General features: G+C 43.5%; 1 protein-coding gene and 1 pseudogene across 1 annotated transcript in view; both read left to right on the top strand.

Annotated features, from left to right (window-relative positions):
- WLS (wntless Wnt ligand secretion mediator) overlaps positions 1–19,566 on the top strand; it is a 108,359-nt gene that overhangs the window by 69,827 nt on the left and 18,966 nt on the right. The window contains exons 3-10 of the mRNA XM_011994999.1: positions 4,138–4,262; positions 8,405–8,566; positions 10,010–10,146; positions 13,312–13,480; positions 15,014–15,111; positions 15,475–15,538; positions 17,785–17,928; positions 19,140–19,223. Coding sequence (XP_011850389.1) covers positions 4,138–4,262; positions 8,405–8,566; positions 10,010–10,146; positions 13,312–13,480; positions 15,014–15,111; positions 15,475–15,538; positions 17,785–17,928; positions 19,140–19,223 — 983 coding nt within the window. The remainder of the gene's footprint in view (positions 1–4,137; positions 4,263–8,404; positions 8,567–10,009; positions 10,147–13,311; positions 13,481–15,013; positions 15,112–15,474; positions 15,539–17,784; positions 17,929–19,139; positions 19,224–19,566) is intronic.
- Positions 12–1,622, top strand: LOC105550113 (annotated as a pseudogene).

The raw sequence follows: 19,566 nt of genomic DNA, 5'->3' as shown, positions 1-19,566 counted from the left end.
CCCCGGGTGGAATGGGAGGGGTGGGAGCCGCCGCCGCCTCCAGGGCGCCTTTCGCTGTGGACGCCGACCGTCTGGGAGGAGGGTTTCATCACCTTAAATGGTTTTGAACCAATGAAACTATTCTCTTAAAAAGACAGACAGCCCATCGTGTGAACTAGAGTTTGTGGACAGATTTATATTGGGTTCATAGTGGCGTCATGTATGCAGACTCCTGCGAGTTCCCCTAAGTTCTTAGAGGACTGCTTTGCAAAAAGCAAAAAACTGCTTTTTTTTTTTTTTATCTGAGAGTTGCAAGGTTCCATAAAGAATGGCCCCTTGTGGATAAGCACAAAGTCAAGAGACAGTGATTGGACAGAATTTGTGAAGGTATCCGCCCCCAGATCATGAAGGACCCCCTGCACCCCCGCCCCCTGGTGGCACTGCTGGATGGCCGCGACTGCACTGTGGAGATGCCCATCCTGAAGCATGTGCAGTCCACGCAGGAAATCCACGAGAAGGTTCTAAATGAAGCCGTAGGTGTCAAGATGTACCACACCATCACCCTCACCAGGGAGGACCTGGGAAAGTTCAAGGCTCTGAGAGTGATCCTGCGGATAGGCAGTGGCTATGACAACGTGGACATCAAGGCTGCCGGCGAGCTCGGAATTACTGTGTGTAACAACCCGTCTGCAACCGTGGAAGAGACAGCGGACTTTACCATCTGCTATATCCTCAATCTGTACCGGAGGAACACGTGGCTGTACCAGGCATTGCAGGAAGGCATGCGGGTTCAGAGCATGGAGCAGATCCACGAGGTGGCCTCAGGAGCGGCACACGTCCGTGGGGAGACGCTGGGCCTCATCAGCTTTGGTTGCACCGGGCAGGTAGTTGCAGTTCGAGCCAAGGCCTTTGGATTCAGCGTCATATTTTATGACCTCTACTTGCAGGATGGGATCCAGCAGTCCCTGGGCGTGCAAAGGGTCTACACCCTCCAGGATTTGCTGTATCGGAGTGGCTGGGTCTCCTTGCATTGCAATCTCAATGAACATAACCACCACCTCATCAATGACTTTACCATAAAGCAGATGAGGCAGTGAGCATTCCTTGTGAATGCAGCCCGTGGTGACCTGGTGGACGAGAAAGCCTTAGCACAAACCCTCAAGGAGGGCAGGATACGAGGGGCAGCCCTCGACGTGCATGAGTCGGAGCCCTTTAGCTTTGCTCAGGGTCCGTTGAAAGATGCACCGAATCCCCTCTGCACTCCTCACACTGCCTGGTACAGCGAGCAGGCGTCACTGGAGATGAGGGAGGCAGCTGCCACAGAGATCCGTTGAGCCCTCACAGGTCGCATCCTAGAAAGCTTAAGAAACTGAACAATGAATTCTTTGTCGTCACATCAGCGCCTTGGTCAGTAATAGACCAGCAAGCAATTCATCCTGAACTCGATGGTGCCACATACAGATATCCTCCAGGCATTGTGGGCGTGGCTCCAGGAGGACTTCCTGCAGCCATGGAAGGGATCATCCCTGGAGGCATTCCCAGTGACTCACAACCTCCTGACAGTGGCACATCCTTCCCAAGTGCCCTCTCCCAACCAGCCCACAAAACACGGGGACAATCGAGAGCACCCCAACGAGCAATAGCAGAGAATGCCAGAAGGTAATCATTCAGATACACTTGGGACCAAGAGACAGTGAAAAATAGATGAACTAGGAGAGAAAGAATCTTACGGTCTTTGTAACTGATTTTGGACATATACATCATTGATGTTGCGGTGTTAAAACTACAAGAGCTACAAACTGAAGATGCTGTCTGCTTACGGAAGTGCTAAAAGACTAGGATGTGATTTATTAACGACCAACTTCTGTTATTGTGTGTTAAGTTTTTCATCTGTGTATCAAATCACAAAGAATAAATAGAGCTTTTTCCTTTATCAGTCCCTTGGGCACAGCAGGTCCTGAACACCCCGCTCTACAATGTTGCATCAAGAGTTCAAACAACAAAATAAAAAATATTAAGAGGAACTCCCCATTCTGTGACGAGTCCGTTAAGTCTACAGGGGCTGGTGACCTCTTTTTGCTAATAGGAAAATCACATTACTACAAAATGGGGAAAAAACTGTTTGCCTGTGATAGACACCTGCACGCATAGGATTGAAGACAGTACAGGCTCCCGTACAGAGAAGCGTCTCTCACATCTGAACTGCATACTGAGTGGGCAGGTTGGTTGTAAGTTCAGTAAAACCCTCTGATGATGCCAAAAAAAAAAAAAAAAAAAAAAGTATTAAGTTTCACAAGCTGTTTGTACTCAAATATATTTTCTCAGTTTCAGATACTCTGCTATTTTATTGAGTAGAAAGTCTTGAGCTAAAAGGGTTCAAGAAGAATAATGTTGCATTTCCTTATGTCTCAGGAAACATTTTTCTGGTAGCTTGTCAGATTGTCTATGAACAAACCCACTTTTTTAGACATTGATAAAGTCTTCTTTTCTTCACATGATATTTTATACAACAACACTTCAGATGTATTAGATGGGACTGATTTTAACAAATCCTATCAGATTTGTATCAAAATAGTTACATGTTCTATTCATAGTCTTTTGTGACTCATTGCCTTTTTGTTTAAAAAGATGGCCTATTTTGAGCTTTGTTTAGGTGCATTCCTGTTTTTGTGACAAAGGAAAACTTTAAAATTGTCCCAAACAGAAAAATAACGGCTATCAGAAGTATGTTTTGTTTTAGTGTGAGTTACCATTACTGTATTTGTTTATTGTAAAGGTGGACATTTAGTGTTCAGTACAGTTTTCAATAAAAAGTAATTAAAATTTGTTAAGTTCCGAAATTCAGGCACATCTCACTAACGTGAAAGTTCTCTACTTGAGATGTTTAAGGCAACTGCATTGTCAATTAGCCAATTTCCAACTCTTGTTACTGATAGGATTCTATCTGCCTGTTCCATAACCAGACTCAAGAATGCTGACAATTACTTCATGTGATACAAAGTTTAATTGAAAAATCAAAACTTCACACAAGTCCATCATTATCAAGTCATGCCATCCTTAAGATGTAATGGTGGGTTAGAGCTAAATCAATTAAAAAAAAAAACCAAAGTTGCTCAACTTGTAGAGTTCTGATTTTAATTTACCCCAAAGCAAAATGACCTGGACCTGGTTCAAGGGAGGGAAGTGAACCTTGAAACTGTTTTGCCAATAACCTAACAAAATGATATTTACCAAGAAGTGTGGCAAAATAGTCCCATGAGTTAAGAACTTGAAGTTGATTTAATGAATCTTCTTTTTAAATAGAATTAAACCTTTATACAAAAAAAAAAGACTTCTCTGCTCTTGAACTTGCTCATCATAGTATAAAACAGACAAAATTAATAGGTGCAATGTTTTATTAATCTCATCTCCTTAATGAGTTCTGTGGTGAGTTTAACTCATTTGTGGTCCAGTCCTACTGTTATGGAAGTATGTGTGAACACTCATTTGTGCAATTATGTATTATTATATTCCTATCTGTGTATAAGTCTTTAATTTTGGAAAAATACTTTGCCTTTTACATTAACTTCATCTACAATATGAAGGGATTTTGACTCTTGGAGAAGTAGCAGATCCTATATTTGAGAACTTTCGGGAATAAGTTTGAGAAGGATGTTTTCAGACAGAATGTGACCAGAGAAGAGCCCCAGAGGGACATGTCTGAGGGGTGGTTGAAAAACTTGGTCATGTTTGTCAGAGAGGAAAGAAAATGCAGGCAGATCTGGTATGGTTTTCAAGAACATAAGGCACTTTTTATGGAAGAAGGAAGGACCTCACCTTCCATGTAGCTTCTACAGGCAGACCTAGGACCTGTGGTACAAGTTGCGGGAGGATGAGGTCTGACTATTTGCGCTCCCTCAGAGGGAGTGAGGCCCCTGTCTCTGGAAGAGTTTAAATGGAGGCTCTGGACTCTGGCAGAGTGGACAGGAGAGGCCACCCAGCATTTGGCTTAGACTTTCCTCCTATGACTTCTAAGTCTTCAGGTTTGGAGTTTGATAGAAATTAATATTTCTCTTTTGTCTTGCTGATTTCCATGGCAAAGCCTATAAGAATTTTTTGAGCTGTTTCTAAAATATCTTCCAAAAGCCATTTCTGAAGCGTGCATCCTTTCTCTTGCAGGAGAAAATGCAGAGGTCTCCATGGACGTTTCCCTGGCTTACCGTGACGATGCCTTTGCTGAGTGGACTGAAATGGCCCACGAGAGAGTACCACGGAAACTCAAATGCACCTTCACATCTCCCAAGGTATGACCCCTTGCTGTCTAAGCCAACAGAGTTTTTATCTGCTTCTCAGGTATGTGGAAAGATTTGTTTACTTTTCCTAGGTGTGTCCCTTCTTCGCATGAGGACAGCTTTGGTAATACCTGTTCTGCGGAGCATTTTCTTTCCTCTTCTCTCCTACCATGGGTCTTTCCTAACTTTGCTTTTGCCTATTACTGTTAAGATTTCCTGTGAAATAGTAAAAACATGAGGTTGAAGCCTCTGAGTACCTTGCCCCAGCTTTAGCCATTTTTTTCCTAAAGAGGAGAAAGATTGGGTGGTTTTATCGCTGACAGTGTGACCTCAGGTAAGCTTACATAATCTGTCTGAGCTTCAGTTTTTCTTCTGTGAGATGAGATAAGAGTACCTACCTTGGGAGTCTTTTTAAGGGCTAGATCAAGCTTGTCCAACCCGCTGCCTGTGGACCGCAGGTAGCCCAGGACGGCTTTGAATGTGGCCCAGTGCAAATTCACTAACTTTCTTAAAACTTTGTAAGATCTTTTTTTGATTTTTTTTTTTTAGCTCATCAGCTATTTAGTGTATTTTATGTGTGGCTCAGGACAATTCTCCTCCTTCCAGTGTGGCCCAGGGAAACCAAAAGATTGGACACCCCTGGACTAGATGATACAATGAACGTAGGCAGGATGACCTTATACTTTAACATCTTGTCTGGGACATATTTGAGAGTCAAAGTGGATATTAATCAGATGGGCCACTAGGAGAAAATGTATAAACTAAGGCCCTCCATGGGCAAACCTAAGGACCTGTTGCCGTGTTTTCTGAAGCACCAGAGGTGTCTCCACTCCCCCAGGTTTCCTAGAACAAAGCTACAGTAAGTGTGTTCTCAGGACCAACAGTGGCAGCATCACCTGAGAGGTTTTAGGAAAGGCAGATTCCCAGGGCACACCCAAAACCTATTAAGTCAATGTCTCAGGGGGGAGGAGCAAGGAATCTATGTTTTAACAGTCCTTCAGTTTATTACCTTAAACTCCATGAAGTTTGAGAGCCACTGCCCTAGACCCTCTGCTGAATGCTAAACTGGGGGTGGGGGAAAGGAAGGAGAGAGAGAGGAATCTTTCTTCTTAAATGCCCTAAATACTGGCAGAGGCAGGACTTTAGTACTTGAAGAAAAGTCTCTACCAGGATATAACGAATTTGTCTCCGAGACAGGAAGGTTGAGCCAGTGTCCCAGATGCCAATGTGTCTCTTTTCATTTGAACTTCGGTAAATTTGTGTCATGGGTGACCATGTTACTCACTCCATAGTGACAGGGAAGTGTGGGACACCCAGAGACCCATCATGGGGGATTTCATATCTCAATTTCCACGGGGCTGTCCTCCAGAGAAAGCCATTTGTAGGTAGCAATGAGTGATAGACAGAAACTAGAGGAAGCAGGAGGGAGGAATAGCTAACATTTTCAGATCTTTGCATGCAACGGAGAAAATTTAATTAAAAATCTTTCTAGCTGTCTCTGCAAGTTGACTGCATCTTTGAAACACTGGTTGAACATCTAAGCTAGATGGCTTTTGGATGCAGAATTGTATCCTTAGAAAAGGGAAAAGTCATTTCTCTTATTTATACACATGGAGGGCACTGAGTAGTGTGAGGGGGAAGGGTGTTTGCCTGCAACTGCTTCTTAATGACGGTTGCTTAATTATTTTTAGGATGTGTTGATCCCTTGCAAGAAAGATATTAAACCTTGAAAAGTGCGAAGGAAATGAATCATCAAGTCTCTGCTTTTTGATTGCAGTGAAATTTAGTCTTGACTCTCAAGATTAAATGAGAAATTGCTTTAAAGCTTTTCAGTCCCTGGTGGATTGTGAAGTTGAAAAAAAAAAAAAGTCAAGTTGCCACCTGCTGTAATTTGTCCTAATTAGCCAGTCTCATGCTGGAGTTGGGGGAGAACTGGGGGTGGGGGAAAGGAAGGAGAGAGAGAGGAATCTTCCTTCTTAAATGCCCTAAATACTTTAGTGCTTGAAGGAAAGTCTGTACCAGGATACAACGAATTTGTCTCCGAGACAGGAAGGTTGAGCCAGTGTCCCAGATGCCAATGTGTCTCTTTTCATTTGAACTTAGGTAAATTTGTGTCATGGGTGGCCATGTTACTCACTCTGTAGTGACAGGGAAGTGTGGGACACCCAGAGACCCATCATGGGGGATTAGAAGTGACCCTGGAGATCATCTTACTTACCTTTCTCACTTAGGAAGAAACTGAGGCCAAATGAGGCAGGGTGACCCAAGGTACCCAGCAAGGAACATGGTCAGGACTAGAATCACAGCCTCCTGGCCTGGAGTTCAAGTCTTTATCACAGCACAACGCCTACCTTTGGGCAGGGCCCATGTCCTTCCCCCAATTCTGCTACTTTTGGGACCCTGGGCGAGACATACACCAGATGGTATTAGACTAATACCTTCCCCCCTCAAATTCTCAATTTCCATGAATAAAATAAGGCCCTAACTGGAAACAAATCAGAAAATGTCCTCTTGCTGTTACCACAGAGGATAATCAGCCTCCTCACTGCAGCTTAATCTGAGGGAGAATTAGAGCCTGTAGTGAATTTTCAGTAGTACCTGCAAAGCCCCCATCCTCCCTGATTTGAAAGTATAAGAGAGAAAGGAGTGGAGGGGAGAAAAAGACGATCTGTATAGGAAGAATCATCCGACCTGCAGCTGAGGTTTGAAAAAGCAGCAGCATTCTTTCTACAGAAGAATTTTTAAAAATCAACCATGCCAACTCTAATCAACTGGTGTGTCTGAGAAGAGCCGCTCACACCTTAGGGATAAAAACTGTTGACAACTGATCGGTAATGTGTGCCGTGGTGGGGAAGAGGAGTTAAAAGCACCTCCCCACCTCCACCTTGCCATGTGTGTCTCTGTCTCTGTACAAAGGTCTGTTTACTGCACTCTAAGCTCTGACTGTTCAGTCAGGAACCCTCCCCACCAGCCAAGATCTCAGAAGGGTCAGAGCCCCTTCCTACACACTCTTAGACTATAGACTCCTTGTTATCTTCTTTCTTCTCATTTCTTCAGTGGATCTTTGCTCTGAAGATTTATGACAAATTATGGTGGGCTTGTGAATTCAGGCTTAGGGACGACAAATTAGATCTCCCCTATCACTTGATCAGGAGGTACCAAGTAAACATTGAAGCTGACGTAGAAACCCAAGATTGATGGTAAACTCTTATCTTCTGTATCAGGGAAAAGTCCCAGCCTGCTGAAGCTCATTCCTCTACATGCTCATATTTACCCCTGGCCCCCACCCCTCAGCAGGTACACATAGCTGGCAGTCCTGGTGAGGTGGAGCAGAATTTAGTTTTCAAAAAAAAGCTGTGTCCCTACTGTCCGATTTCTCTCCACCGTGCTCTGGGCAGTATCTCTTAAATTGTTTGGCACGAAGTCCAAGAGGCTTTCCTAGACACTGGGCTAAATCTTCATTTCATTAAAATGTCTATTCCCTTCTGCCATCTTGGACTGTTAGGAAGCACTGGAGGCAGAAAATTCTGAGTGGTTATCTCTGGCCACTAATCTTATTATTACCTTTGTTTCTTCTGTTTCAACCTTCCCTAAATACCAAGGGCTCCTCGTGTCTTTTTTTTTCCTGGCAAGTGAATAAAAAGAAGATATTTTCAGCTGCTTCTAGCTTCTCCCTCAGGCCAAAATCAGAAGAATAATTAGCCGTCCTTAAAGAGTGTAATGATTCAGCAGGAGCTTCCACCTGAACGTTTAAGAAGCTGACTGTTCCACAGAGCCTTAGAGGTCCCTGACGACACACTGCCGATAAAAACTGTTGTAGCCCTCGCAGACAAGATTAGTAAGATGTGAGGTTCTAATGAAGATGAAACAGCCGAGAATGGTGTTAGGAGATAGAAGGAAGGTGTCTCTGCTTTCTACCTAAAATTTCTGGTTCTACCTTGAATATGGCTGCTGTTGTTGTCATTTGTTTGTTTTTAGGTTGGGAGAGCTGGGTGGACACCATGCCTCCAGTATGCCTTGTTGCTCTGTACCTCTAAGGTGTACCTTTAAGCATTAGCTGTTTAAAATTGGTGTTATGGGTCCAGGGTAACAGAATTCAGAGCCAGTCTATTGGAAATAGTGACCCTGCCTCAAACCCTCTGCTCTTCTTCCAGACCCCAGAGCATGAAGGCCGTTACTATGAATGTGATGTCCTTCCTTTCATGGAAATTGGGTCGGTGGCCCATAAGTTTTACCTTTTAAACATCCGGCTGCCTGTGAATGAGAAGAAGAAAATCAATGTGGGAATTGGGGAGATAAAGGATATTCGGTTGGTGGTAAGTGAATGTAACTGATCTTGGCATGTGTATTGAAGGGGAACTCCATCTCACTCATGGCACCTCTATGCCTCACCTGTCTCATCTGAGAAATGGGAATAATAACATACTCATGATGACAGATAATAAAGTGAATTAATTTGTGTGAGAGATTACAGAAATGGAAAACAATGCAATTATTGTGTCCACTTATGATTTTAAATGGGCTTAAGATCACTTAAGATCATTATAATGATAAGATCATGATATAGTCATGACTGCATAATGAGTAACACCAAGATAAAAGTAAATTTTCTTTTTTATGTGTTTCACCTTGCAAGCACAATTGTTAAAGGGAATAGGGGTGGTTTAGGTTCTTTCCATCTTATTTGTTTAATTGGGGAAAAGTTAGAACTTGCTGCAAGGAGGACCTTTCTTTTCAACCTCAACAAAGTCTCACAATAATTGGGTAAAGAAACAGAAAAGCATAAGAATTACCTATAATGTCCTACTATTTAGAGAAATAGTCACTGTTCAGGTTTTGATATATCTCCTTCCAGGCTTTTTATATACGTAGTAATTCCCTTACAAAAAGTAGGATCATATTGAACTGACTTTTTTTCCTTGCTTTCTTATTTAATGGCATATATAATATAAATTGGTGAATGTAGTATAAATATACTTTACAATATTGGTTAGCATTTTATAGAATAGATTTACCTTAACACTTACTAATCTCAACATATTGACCATCTAGGATATCTGCAACTTTCTAATGAAAAGCTTACAAAAAGAAAAAAAATTGATCATGTACTTAATCATTATCTTAGCATAGGGAAAAACTCTTGTAGCCCTAGTAGACCAGATGAGTAAGATGTGAGGGTCGAATAAGGATTAAACGGCCAAGAGAGGTGTTAAGAGATAGAGAATATCTCTGCTTTTTACCTAAAATTTCTGGTTCTACCTCAAATGTGGCTTTTTTGGAGGGCACACTGTAGGGGTGGTAGCTGGGTAGATATCATACACCCTGTAGGCCCTATTAATCCGTACCTGCCCTATTAATCCATACCTCTAAAGTGGACCTTTAGGCATTAGCATTTTAAAATCAGTGGGATGAGTCCAAGGTAAGATAATTCAGCCTCTTGGAAAGAGTGACCCTGCCCCAAAGCCCCATGCTCTTCTTTCAGACCCCAGAGCATGAAAGCCATTACTGTGAATAGGATGCCCTCTTTATTTCTCTGGTCTCAGGTCCATAGCACAGGGCTCTTTTAATATGTATTTCTGTTATCTCTGAGGAGAGGCCAAGGGTGTATGAGGGCAGTGCATGCTATGAATGTGAAAGCTCTTGATCATGAACATTTTGCAGACAAGGTCTCCACTTACCTCTCCCACAAACGCATTTGCCAGTAGAAGGAAATGCTAAGATAATATTCACCTTCAAAATTATCACTGGTCTCTGCCTAGGGGATCCACCAAAATGGAGGCTTCACCAAGGTGTGGTTTGCCATGAAGACCTTCCTTACGCCCAGCATCTTCATCATTATGGTGTGGTACTGGAGGAGGATCACCATGATGTCCCGACCCCCAGTGCTTCTGGAAAAGTAAGAGCTGGTTTTGCAGTGCTCTTCAGGAATACTGGCTTCTCGTGATCTGCCAAGCTCTTGCTTTTGCTTGTGTCCATTTCAAGCAGCCAGTGTGTGACTTAGGCCAGTGATTTGACCAGGAGTCATCCTGGACTCCTTTTTCTCCTGCAGCTTTCCTATGCAAGTTGTTATTAAGTTAATCCTCAGGGTTCTACCTCGCTCACCTTTCTGGCTCTTTTTAATTAATTAATTTATTTTTTGGAGACAAAGTCTCACACTGTTGTCCAGGCTGGAGTGCAGTGCTGGGATCTCAGCTCGCTGCAGCCTTGACTTTACAGGTTCCAGTAATCATCCCATTTCAGCTTCCCAGTAGCTAGAACCACAGGTGTATACTCCCCAGCTAGTTTTTGTATTTTTTGTAGAGACAGGGTTTCACTATGTTGCCCAGGCTGATCTCGAACTCCTGAGCTCAAGTGATTTGCCTGCTTCAGCTTCCCAAAGTGCTGGGATTACAGGTGTGAGCCACCACACCCAGCTGACCTTTCTGACTCTTTAACCTCTTTGCTCTTCGGGATATTCCGTGGTCAATCAGATACTTGTCTGTGTTGTAGTGAAGAAACTGCCCTAAGCCCAGCTCCTCTCACTTAAAGAAAGACAGTGCTCCTGCAGGTGTACCTACTTTCTCTCCACATCATTGACTTCTCCCTTTCTGCTGGATTCTTTCTATTAATATACAAACATGCCCTGCCATCTCCCCTTCTTAGACAAAATTCTCCCATTTCCCACTTCTCCCTGAAGCTACATACCCTTTTTCTGCCCCTCATTACAGCAATGCTTCTCAAAAACCTTGTGCATATGTCTTCTCCTCTGTTCTCTCTTGAGTCCATTCCAGTCTGGATTCATCTCCAGCACTTTACTAAAACTGCTTTTCACAGGATCACCAACAACCTTCATAGTCCAAATCCAAAGATCATTTTTTAGTCCTCACTTTTTTTTTTTTTTTTTACTCATCCCAGCATCTGACATAATCAGTTTTTCTTCCCAGAGTCTCCTCTACTCTTCTGTTGGTCATTCTTCTTTGCTGACCAGCATGTAGGCTCCATTTCTGTCTCCTTCCATCTTTCCAGCCTCTTAGACTTTGGGACTGGGGCACCTGCTTTGGACCTCTTCTCTTTATAAGCTGTGCTTTCCTCAGGGGTGATCTCACCTACCTTCGTGGTCTGAAAAATCATCTGCTCTCTGATGACTCTTAATCTATATCTTTAGCCTCAGCCTCTCCCAACTCTGGACCCAAATATTGCAGCTCTTTACTTAATGTCTTCATTTGCATTGAAAATGTCACGTGTACCAAGGACAACACTTGATTGTGTCCCACTTCCAACCTGTTCCCTCCCAGAATCCCCATTTCAGTAAATGGCAACTCCATCTTTTCAGTTGTTCAAACTGGAAATGTAGCAGTGAGTCATCCTGTATGTCTCTGTTTTTCACACTTCTCATCTAACTCACCGGGAAGTCTCACCATTTCCACTGCGGCCACCCTAGTCTAACTAACCCACAATCGCTTCTCACCTGGATCAGTGGGAACAGCCTTGTTGCAACCCCTCTCCTTGCTTCCACCACGTGCCTCCCTGCAGCCTATTCACAGGATAGCCGGAGTGCCCCCTTTCAGATGTTAATCAGATCCTGTCACTCCTCTGCTCAAAGCTCTCCACTGGCTTTTCATCTCCTTTGCCCTGACCTATAAGCCCCTTGATGACTGGGTGCCTTCCACCTCTGATCTTGTCATTGTCCTCTCCAACACCCACCAGCCCCCTTTATTGTGCTCAAACCCTCACACCAGGGCCTTCACACTTGCTGATCTCTTCGTCTGTCCACTTTATGTAAAATCACATCCCCATTGCTCTCCACTCTCTTGCCTAGCTTTTTTTTCATGATGCTTATTCATTTATTTATTATCTTTTTCTTATACTCCCTCTCTCACTGCATCTCTATGCAAGCATCACAAGAGCACAATCCTTGCTTATTTTGTTCACAGTTATATTCTCAGCATCTCAGAATAGTGACTGACACATAGTAGGAGTTTAATAAATATTTTTTGAGTGAATGAATCATGTCACTCCATTGTTTAAACTTTTTATTGGATTCCAATAAAAAGTCTCTTCAAGATACATTTCAGTTCTCTAGTGGGATATGCAAGTTTCTTCATGAGCACAGCCCTCTTTGTTTCTCTGGTCTCATGTCCTGTCATTTCCTGATGTGCCACATGCAGATCCCCAAATGCACCAGGTTCTTCCAGGCCTCTGTGCCTCCATCCAGGCTCTGCCCTCTCCTCCAAACACCCTTTCCACCTCCCTTACCTTGACTCACAACTCAGCTCCATTCCTGTCTGTGTCAAAGTCAGAAGTCCTGGTAGCAGCCTTCTATGCTTTAAAACTCTATGATATTCCTGATCCTGCTCTATTCAATTGTCTCTTTATCTGGCTCCTCTACTAACTGTATCTCCCGTGAGTGAAAAAACAGGTCCTGTTCATTTAGGATTCTATAGTGCTAACACAATGCCTGCCACGTGATCTGTGCTTAATTAACATATGTGTTTCAAGGGGATGGAAAAAAGTATGAATAAATCAGTGACATAAGAATTACATTTTAATAGAGAATTGGCAGTTCTTAGTGTGACAGGGGAAGAGTAAAATAAAAGCTAAACAAGCAGTCAAGAGAATTTACATTTCAAATGTGTTTGGAGTCATGTATTATTGAAACAAATATGCTTATATAATTCATCGTTCCTGAGGATATCACAATAATAACGAGTGTTCTTAATGATCAGATGAATGATAACCTGAATAGGTGAAAGAGGACGATTATATTCACTGAGGCCTGGATGAGAAGGCAAGGGGACACAAACATTATAGGAAGCTCTTCATCTGCAGTGGTACCAAAGTAAAGTGTGGGGCATTAAGGAGGTCAGGTTCACTTCCATGGAAAGGTTGGTGTAGCACTCCTTCATTCTGCAGCAGTGTGAGCTACATAGGACATTTTGCATCTCTGTGCAGAAGAAATTAATCATATGGCTTCAGACCCAATAAGTAACATCTCATGTCTCAAAACTGACTTCTGGGAATTGTTTGAAAATCTGCCCTCCAGATGAATGAAGTGGCTGTCCTGATATTTTCTCACCATCAGAGTCATCTTTGCCCTTGGGATTTCCATGACCTTTATCAATATCCCAGTGGAATGGTTTTCCATCGGGTTCGACTGGACCTGGATGCTGCTGTTCGGTGACATCCGACAGGGCATCTTCTATGCGATGCTTCTGTCCTTCTGGATCATCTTCTGTGGCGAGCACATGATGGTAAGAGCCCCTGCGAGGGACAGACGTCTGTACCAGCTGCTCCGTGCAGGCTGCCAAGCTGACACCTGCCCCCCTTTGCCTCTAGTCAGCAGTGGGTGAGACAGAATAAACTAGTAGTTACAAGTGGGAACTCTGGAGGCAGACCCCTCTGGTTCACATTCCTGCTTCACCACCTGCTGACCAGCTGAGTGGCTTTAGGCAAATGACATTATCACTCTGAATCTCAGGTCCCTCATCTATAAAATGGGATGTAAAGGCCTAATGCATGGAGTTTTTGTGCGAATTGAAAGAGAGAATGTGAGTAACTTAAGATAAACACACACATTCTAATGATTAGTATTATTTCTTGCCCTTGAGCTTGAGTTTCTTGTCTGCTGGCTTCTGCCCTGCTTGTCCTGTCCCCAGGAATACAGGTTAACCACCAGAGAATGTGGACCTGGCTCTTTCCAGCTGGCAAGGTGTCCAGGTGGCCTAGTAACCCCTATTACTCGGAAATACAGACCTTCCTGGTCTCCTCAGTTTGCAGAGACACCAAATCATATTTCAAGAGGGACTGAAGGTACCATGGTTTAAAATAAGAATGGTGTCGTCATCACATTGTGGCTAAGATGATACGCCAGCTGGAACTTGGTCTTCGTGTCAGGCACATGGGCTTCATGGCAGAGTGGACTGTTTTTAAATTCCATTATGGCTCAGTCATAAAAACCAGACCTCTGAAGTCCTGCCGCTCTTCCAGGAGAGCAGTGTGAGAGCAGAGAGAGACACTCTGCCTACCGCTAAACTGTCTACATTAGGGGGTCTTTCCCCATGAGGGGTCCTCCAGCAGAGATGCGCTAAGAATGAGGCCTCGGCATCAGGGCCTGGGAGTGGAGGGAACTTGGTCCAGCACCAGGAAGCCAGCCAGCCAAGGATTGTCCACAGGGAGCTGGTGTGGACTGACCCACCTGGGGCCCTGCCTGGAGGCTAAGATCATCTTTGCTTTCCCTTTTTTCTCATTCTACATTCCTTCCTTTTCTTTCTCTTGGTGTCTTTGTTGATCAAGGAGAATCATTGCTGGTTTTAATAAGGATGGGGAGGAAATATGCCTGTTTTCCTAACCATAAGAGACACACTTCACATATTTAAATGCTTTAATGTCTTTACTTTGTCTTCTGGGGATCAGTCACTTTTATAAACACAAGTTACAAGTCACATAGAAATTTAATTCAGAATGAGTTATTTTGTGGACCACAAAGTGTCCTCTGCCTGGGAGCTGAGGCCATTCTTTGTGTTCCCATGGCATCCTGTTCTTATTACTCTCAGAGCCCTTATGGCTGGGCTTTGTCATGTTCTGCATATGTGCCAGACTCCCCCACAGAGGTGAGTGCCTGAAGAAGAGATTTTCATCTTCTTTGTTCTCATACACCTAGAGTCTAGCATGGTGCTTGATACATAATAGGTGGTCAGCAGGTGTCCTTCGAATGCTGACTCCCCCATAGAATTGCTTGGTCTTCCTCTCCCCTCTATCTCCCTTCTCAATTTGGTTTTCCTCAGGATCAGCACGAGCGGAACCACATTGCAGGGTATTGGAAGCAAGTCGGACCCATTGCCGTTGGTTCCTTCTGCCTCTTCATATTTGACATGTGTGAGAGGTGAGCAGGTGTTTGTGGGTCACTGAGCCAAACTGTGCATCACCATGCCCAGTCCTGTCACTTTAGGAGGAGTGTTGGAAAAGGAGAATGGTGGTCGGGAATCTTTAGTATGGAAGCCCCGGACGTGGTCACATACTCAGACAAGGTCTGGGATCAAATCAAATGCACAGCTCTTTACAGTTGCAAAATGTTTGGGCTGATGTCTTCTACAAGCTTCATTTCTCTTTAGGATCTCTGTAATGTTTTTTAGCCTAAATACAGCCCTCACCCCTGCAGCTGAAAAGCTAAGAATACGTGAAAAGGAAAGTTCCCGTTTGCCTTTGTATTAATTTGTCTTGCCTTTCCATCTCATTTTCTTTGTAGAGGGGTACAACTCACGAATCCCTTCTACAGTATCTGGACTACAGATGTTGGAACAGAGCTGGCCGTATCCTTCCTTGATGGGTTCAGGGTTTTATTTCTTCCCCTAGCCACCCAGTCCCCAAGATCGTTTTCTAAGGCTCTGCTGATGCTCCCCATATGTACTCAGCCAGGGCTTTGATTCTCAGGCCAATTATAACAGCACAATTAAGGCTGATAATAAGAATTACTGCTTGCTTTCAAGCCTGGGTGACAGCAGGCAAAATGAGAAGGTCGCAGCCCATCTTCACAGCAGAGGGATCCGAGTTTCTGGGCTTACTGCAGCCTGTCTGAATTATCTGTTATACACTGCTTACTGCAGACTGAAGCATGACGAGCTTTTCCCTGGAGCCATGGAGGTTCATCTCTGGGCCCCTGTGGGAGAGTCTGTTTCTGAAATTGCCCATGTGCGAGACTTCTTACAGTGACCTTGGTGTGCTGGCAGATCACACTGCTGCTATTCATTCCTGAGACCAAGTGGAGATAAGGCTAAGGTGATTAGTTCCAGAGGAGTAGCCGAGGCTTCTGGTTGGCTGGCATAAACGCTAAGTCTTCTTCAGGAAGCAGAAGTGACAGTCTTAGCTTATCCCTTTTAGGATGCTGGATTTAAATATTTTATCTTCTGGAATAGTATGTGAAATGCTCTTGGGAGAAAAAGACTGCTCTGGAGTGGAGAGAAAGGCCTGGGTTGTATTCTTCCTTGATGGCTCATATCTTGCCGTGTGCTAAGGACTATGCTTTGTCTTGCCACGATGTCTGTATTGGTTTCTTAGTGTCACAAGAACATTGTGAGCAAACTAAATCTGTAGTATCATTACCTCAAAGATGAGAGAGAAGCTCTACCCTTCCTCCATTATGCCACCACCAAATGTTAGCTGCACAACAAGGAGAATGTTTATAATGTTAAATCTAGTTCAACTTTTTAATTTTATAAAATGATGGAGTGAGTAAAATTTCAAGTCCTGCAGAAAATAACTATATTCCCTTCATTCCAGGATACTGTTCATTATAGGAAAGAAGGCGAAACTGCATTAGATATTATATTATTTAATGAAATATGCATGCCAAGTTCACACTTATTAAATGCTTTTAAAAATAGACAATTTGGGCCAGGTGTGGTGGCTCATGCCTGTAATCCCAGCACTTTGGGAGGCTGAGGCCAGCGGATCACCTGAGCTTGGGAGTTCAAGACCAGCCTGACCAACATGGATAAACTCCGTCTCTATTAAAAATATAAAATTAGCCAGGTGTGGTGGCGCAAGCCCGTAATCCCAGCTACTTGGGAGGCTGAGGCAGGAGAATCGCTTGAACCCAGGAGGAGGAGGTTGTGGTGAGCCGAGATTGTGCCATTGTACTCCAGCCTAGGCAACAAAAGCAAAACTCTGTCTCAAAAAAAAAAAAGGCAATTTGGGCAGAGTTGTTGTAGTGGAAAGGGGTTGGAATCAGGTCACCTGCCTTCAAGGCAGCTCACACTACCCCAGGCCTTGGTGGTTCTCAGATTGACTCTAATGGCAGGTCAGCCCCCTTAGTGGGTCTCAAGTATACTGGCAGCAACCCAAACTCCCATCTGTGCCATGTGTCCTTCAATCCCCATTCTGTTGGACAAGACTTTCTGTGGTGACAGAAGACTGCAAGTGGTCCTTCTTCCCTGGTTTCACTTTAAGACCTTCAAGCCCATGCCCAGGGCCCCTGCACTGAGCTCCCATGTATCTCCTCTTCAATTATGCCAGAGCATCTCAATTTCATAAAACTCCAAGGACGAGCCCAGTGGTTTCCAAACATAGTCATACTTGATGTCCTAGCCCCGGAAAATCTGATTCCATATATCTAGGGAGGAAGCTGGGGATCTACATTTGAACTCTTCTGGTGATTTTAATGTGGTTTTTCATCTGATCCATAGTGACCAATATATGCTTTATTAGTGCTTTTCAAATTTATTGTGTATACGAATCTCCTGGGGACCTGGTTAAAAGGCAGATTCCGATTCCTTAGGTCTATGGTAGGGCCCAGATTCTTCATTTCTAACAAGCAAGACACCATTTCTTTTCTTACTTGGTTTAGAAAGCAGTATTGAACACCTCCCTCTGTGGTACTATTGTGTCAAGAAACCTATCACTGGCATTAGAATGTCAGGTTTTAATAATTTATCCCCTTGAAAATTTCCTATGTATTTGGAGACAAAACAAGTATTGCCAACAGACCTGGGGAGAAGTGCCTGGGCCCGCTCAGCTTGGCCTTGGCTAGCCCGTTGTTTCCTTTACTGGACACTACCAGATGGCCTTCATCATCGTGGCTGGAATCTGCCTCTGCCTCTACTTCCTGTTTCTATGCTTCATGGTATTTCAGGTGTTTCGGAACATCAGTGGGAAGCAGTCCAGCCTGCCAGCTATGAGCAAAGTCCGGCGGCTACACTATGAGGTGGGCAGATTGCTTGGCTCGTTCTGGAACTGGTGCTTGCTTATCTTTCCGCTTGATGTGTAAACACACACACCCCAGAGACAGAAAGCCTTAACTTTGAAATACACATTGAGAGATTCTCATGTAGGATCTCTGGGCAAACTTAGAGGCCAAATCTTACTCTGAGAAGCATCTAGCTGGCCTGTCTAAACCTTGGCATTTTCTGTGGTACAAATGTGTTTCCATTTCCAATAAGGAGTAAACTTGTTCAGCCAGTTCTTCAGCTTGGTGATGGAATGTAGGTACATACTAGATGGGAGATTGGACTATGGCAGAACTGGGATTTGGTTGGGATGAGGCTTTAGTCAAAGTTCTGTCCCAAAATCAACCCTGTCCTGTAACTAAACAGGGTTTAGTCCAGGTGATCTGATTTCCAGACTCTTAACAGGCCACATTCCCCTAAAATATCCAGCAGATGCTCAGACAGTTCAGTAATCTCTGTTTATGGATTATGTTCCTCATTCAAGAGAAACACTTAACATCCTCAAATCCCCAATGCAAGCAACACATCCTTGATTTATCAGGGATCCCTTGGGTTCATGCCCAAGTGGCTGTCCTTGGAGAAACAAGCCTGATTCCTGTATGAAAAGAGAAGCAGAAACTACAGAACCTCAGAGTTTTTATATGCAGTAGATCTTACACATAAGAGCCCCTGAATAATTGGCCTCCCTCCTTGAAACACAGGTTCTCTTAAATCCTGCTCTCAGGAAACCACAGGCACTTTCTAAGGCTTGCCTGTCTCCAGAGCTGGAGTGACATGAGAAAATTCAACCAAATCCACTTCATGTTGATTAATATGCACATTTCTTTTTGTTCACTGGAGCAGAATTTTATTACAACCACAGAAAACTTGGATTTGGTAACTTTGAACCCTTGCAGAGAAGCATAACCAGCTTAGCAGGGAAATTAGCAGCCTCACGACGTGTTGTGAATATAATTTCCCAGGCTCTCGTATCACTGCTTTATGAGTGATAAGAACATAGGAAATATTTGACCCAAGAAATTTTCAGCCACACTCACCTCTGCAGAAGAAATATTACTATGGGAAATCATTTTACTGTCATTCTTAGGGATTTGGTTTTACAGATTTCTTTAAGCTTTTTATAGATTTATATAGTGAGAAAAGGATTGGTAGCTGATGGAGTATTAAACTACTCTTTCTTTTCTAATAGGGGCTAATTTTTAGGTTCAAGTTCCTTATGCTTATCACCTTGGCCTGCGCTGCCATGACTGTCATCTTCTTCATCGTTAGTCAGGTAAGTGGACCCTGAGATGTCAAGGTGAGAATGTCTCTGCAGAGGTCCCTCTACCTTGCACAGAAATTTGATAGAGCTACTGAGGAAAGGGGCAGAGAGGTCATAATTCTGGACAGCTGGTCAAGCCATATTTTTCTGGGTCTTGATATCACCTGGCCAAATGGACTAAATTTTCTCTTTCCATAAAACCTTGTAGGAGATAAAATTTCTAAATAAATTAAAAGCCTACAGCCAACTTGAAGGGCACATATTTTATTTACTTATGAGAATAAACTTATCAAGCCCTGTAGCACAACACTAAAGCGTAAATTTGACTCTATTTTTATCTAGCATTAACATAGAT

Source organism: Mandrillus leucophaeus, unplaced genomic scaffold (assembly GCF_000951045.1).
Source record: "Mandrillus leucophaeus isolate KB7577 unplaced genomic scaffold, Mleu.le_1.0 Scaffold464, whole genome shotgun sequence".
Taxonomy (NCBI): domain Eukaryota; kingdom Metazoa; phylum Chordata; class Mammalia; order Primates; family Cercopithecidae; genus Mandrillus; species Mandrillus leucophaeus.
This window is presented reverse-complemented; position numbering and strand designations above follow the sequence as displayed.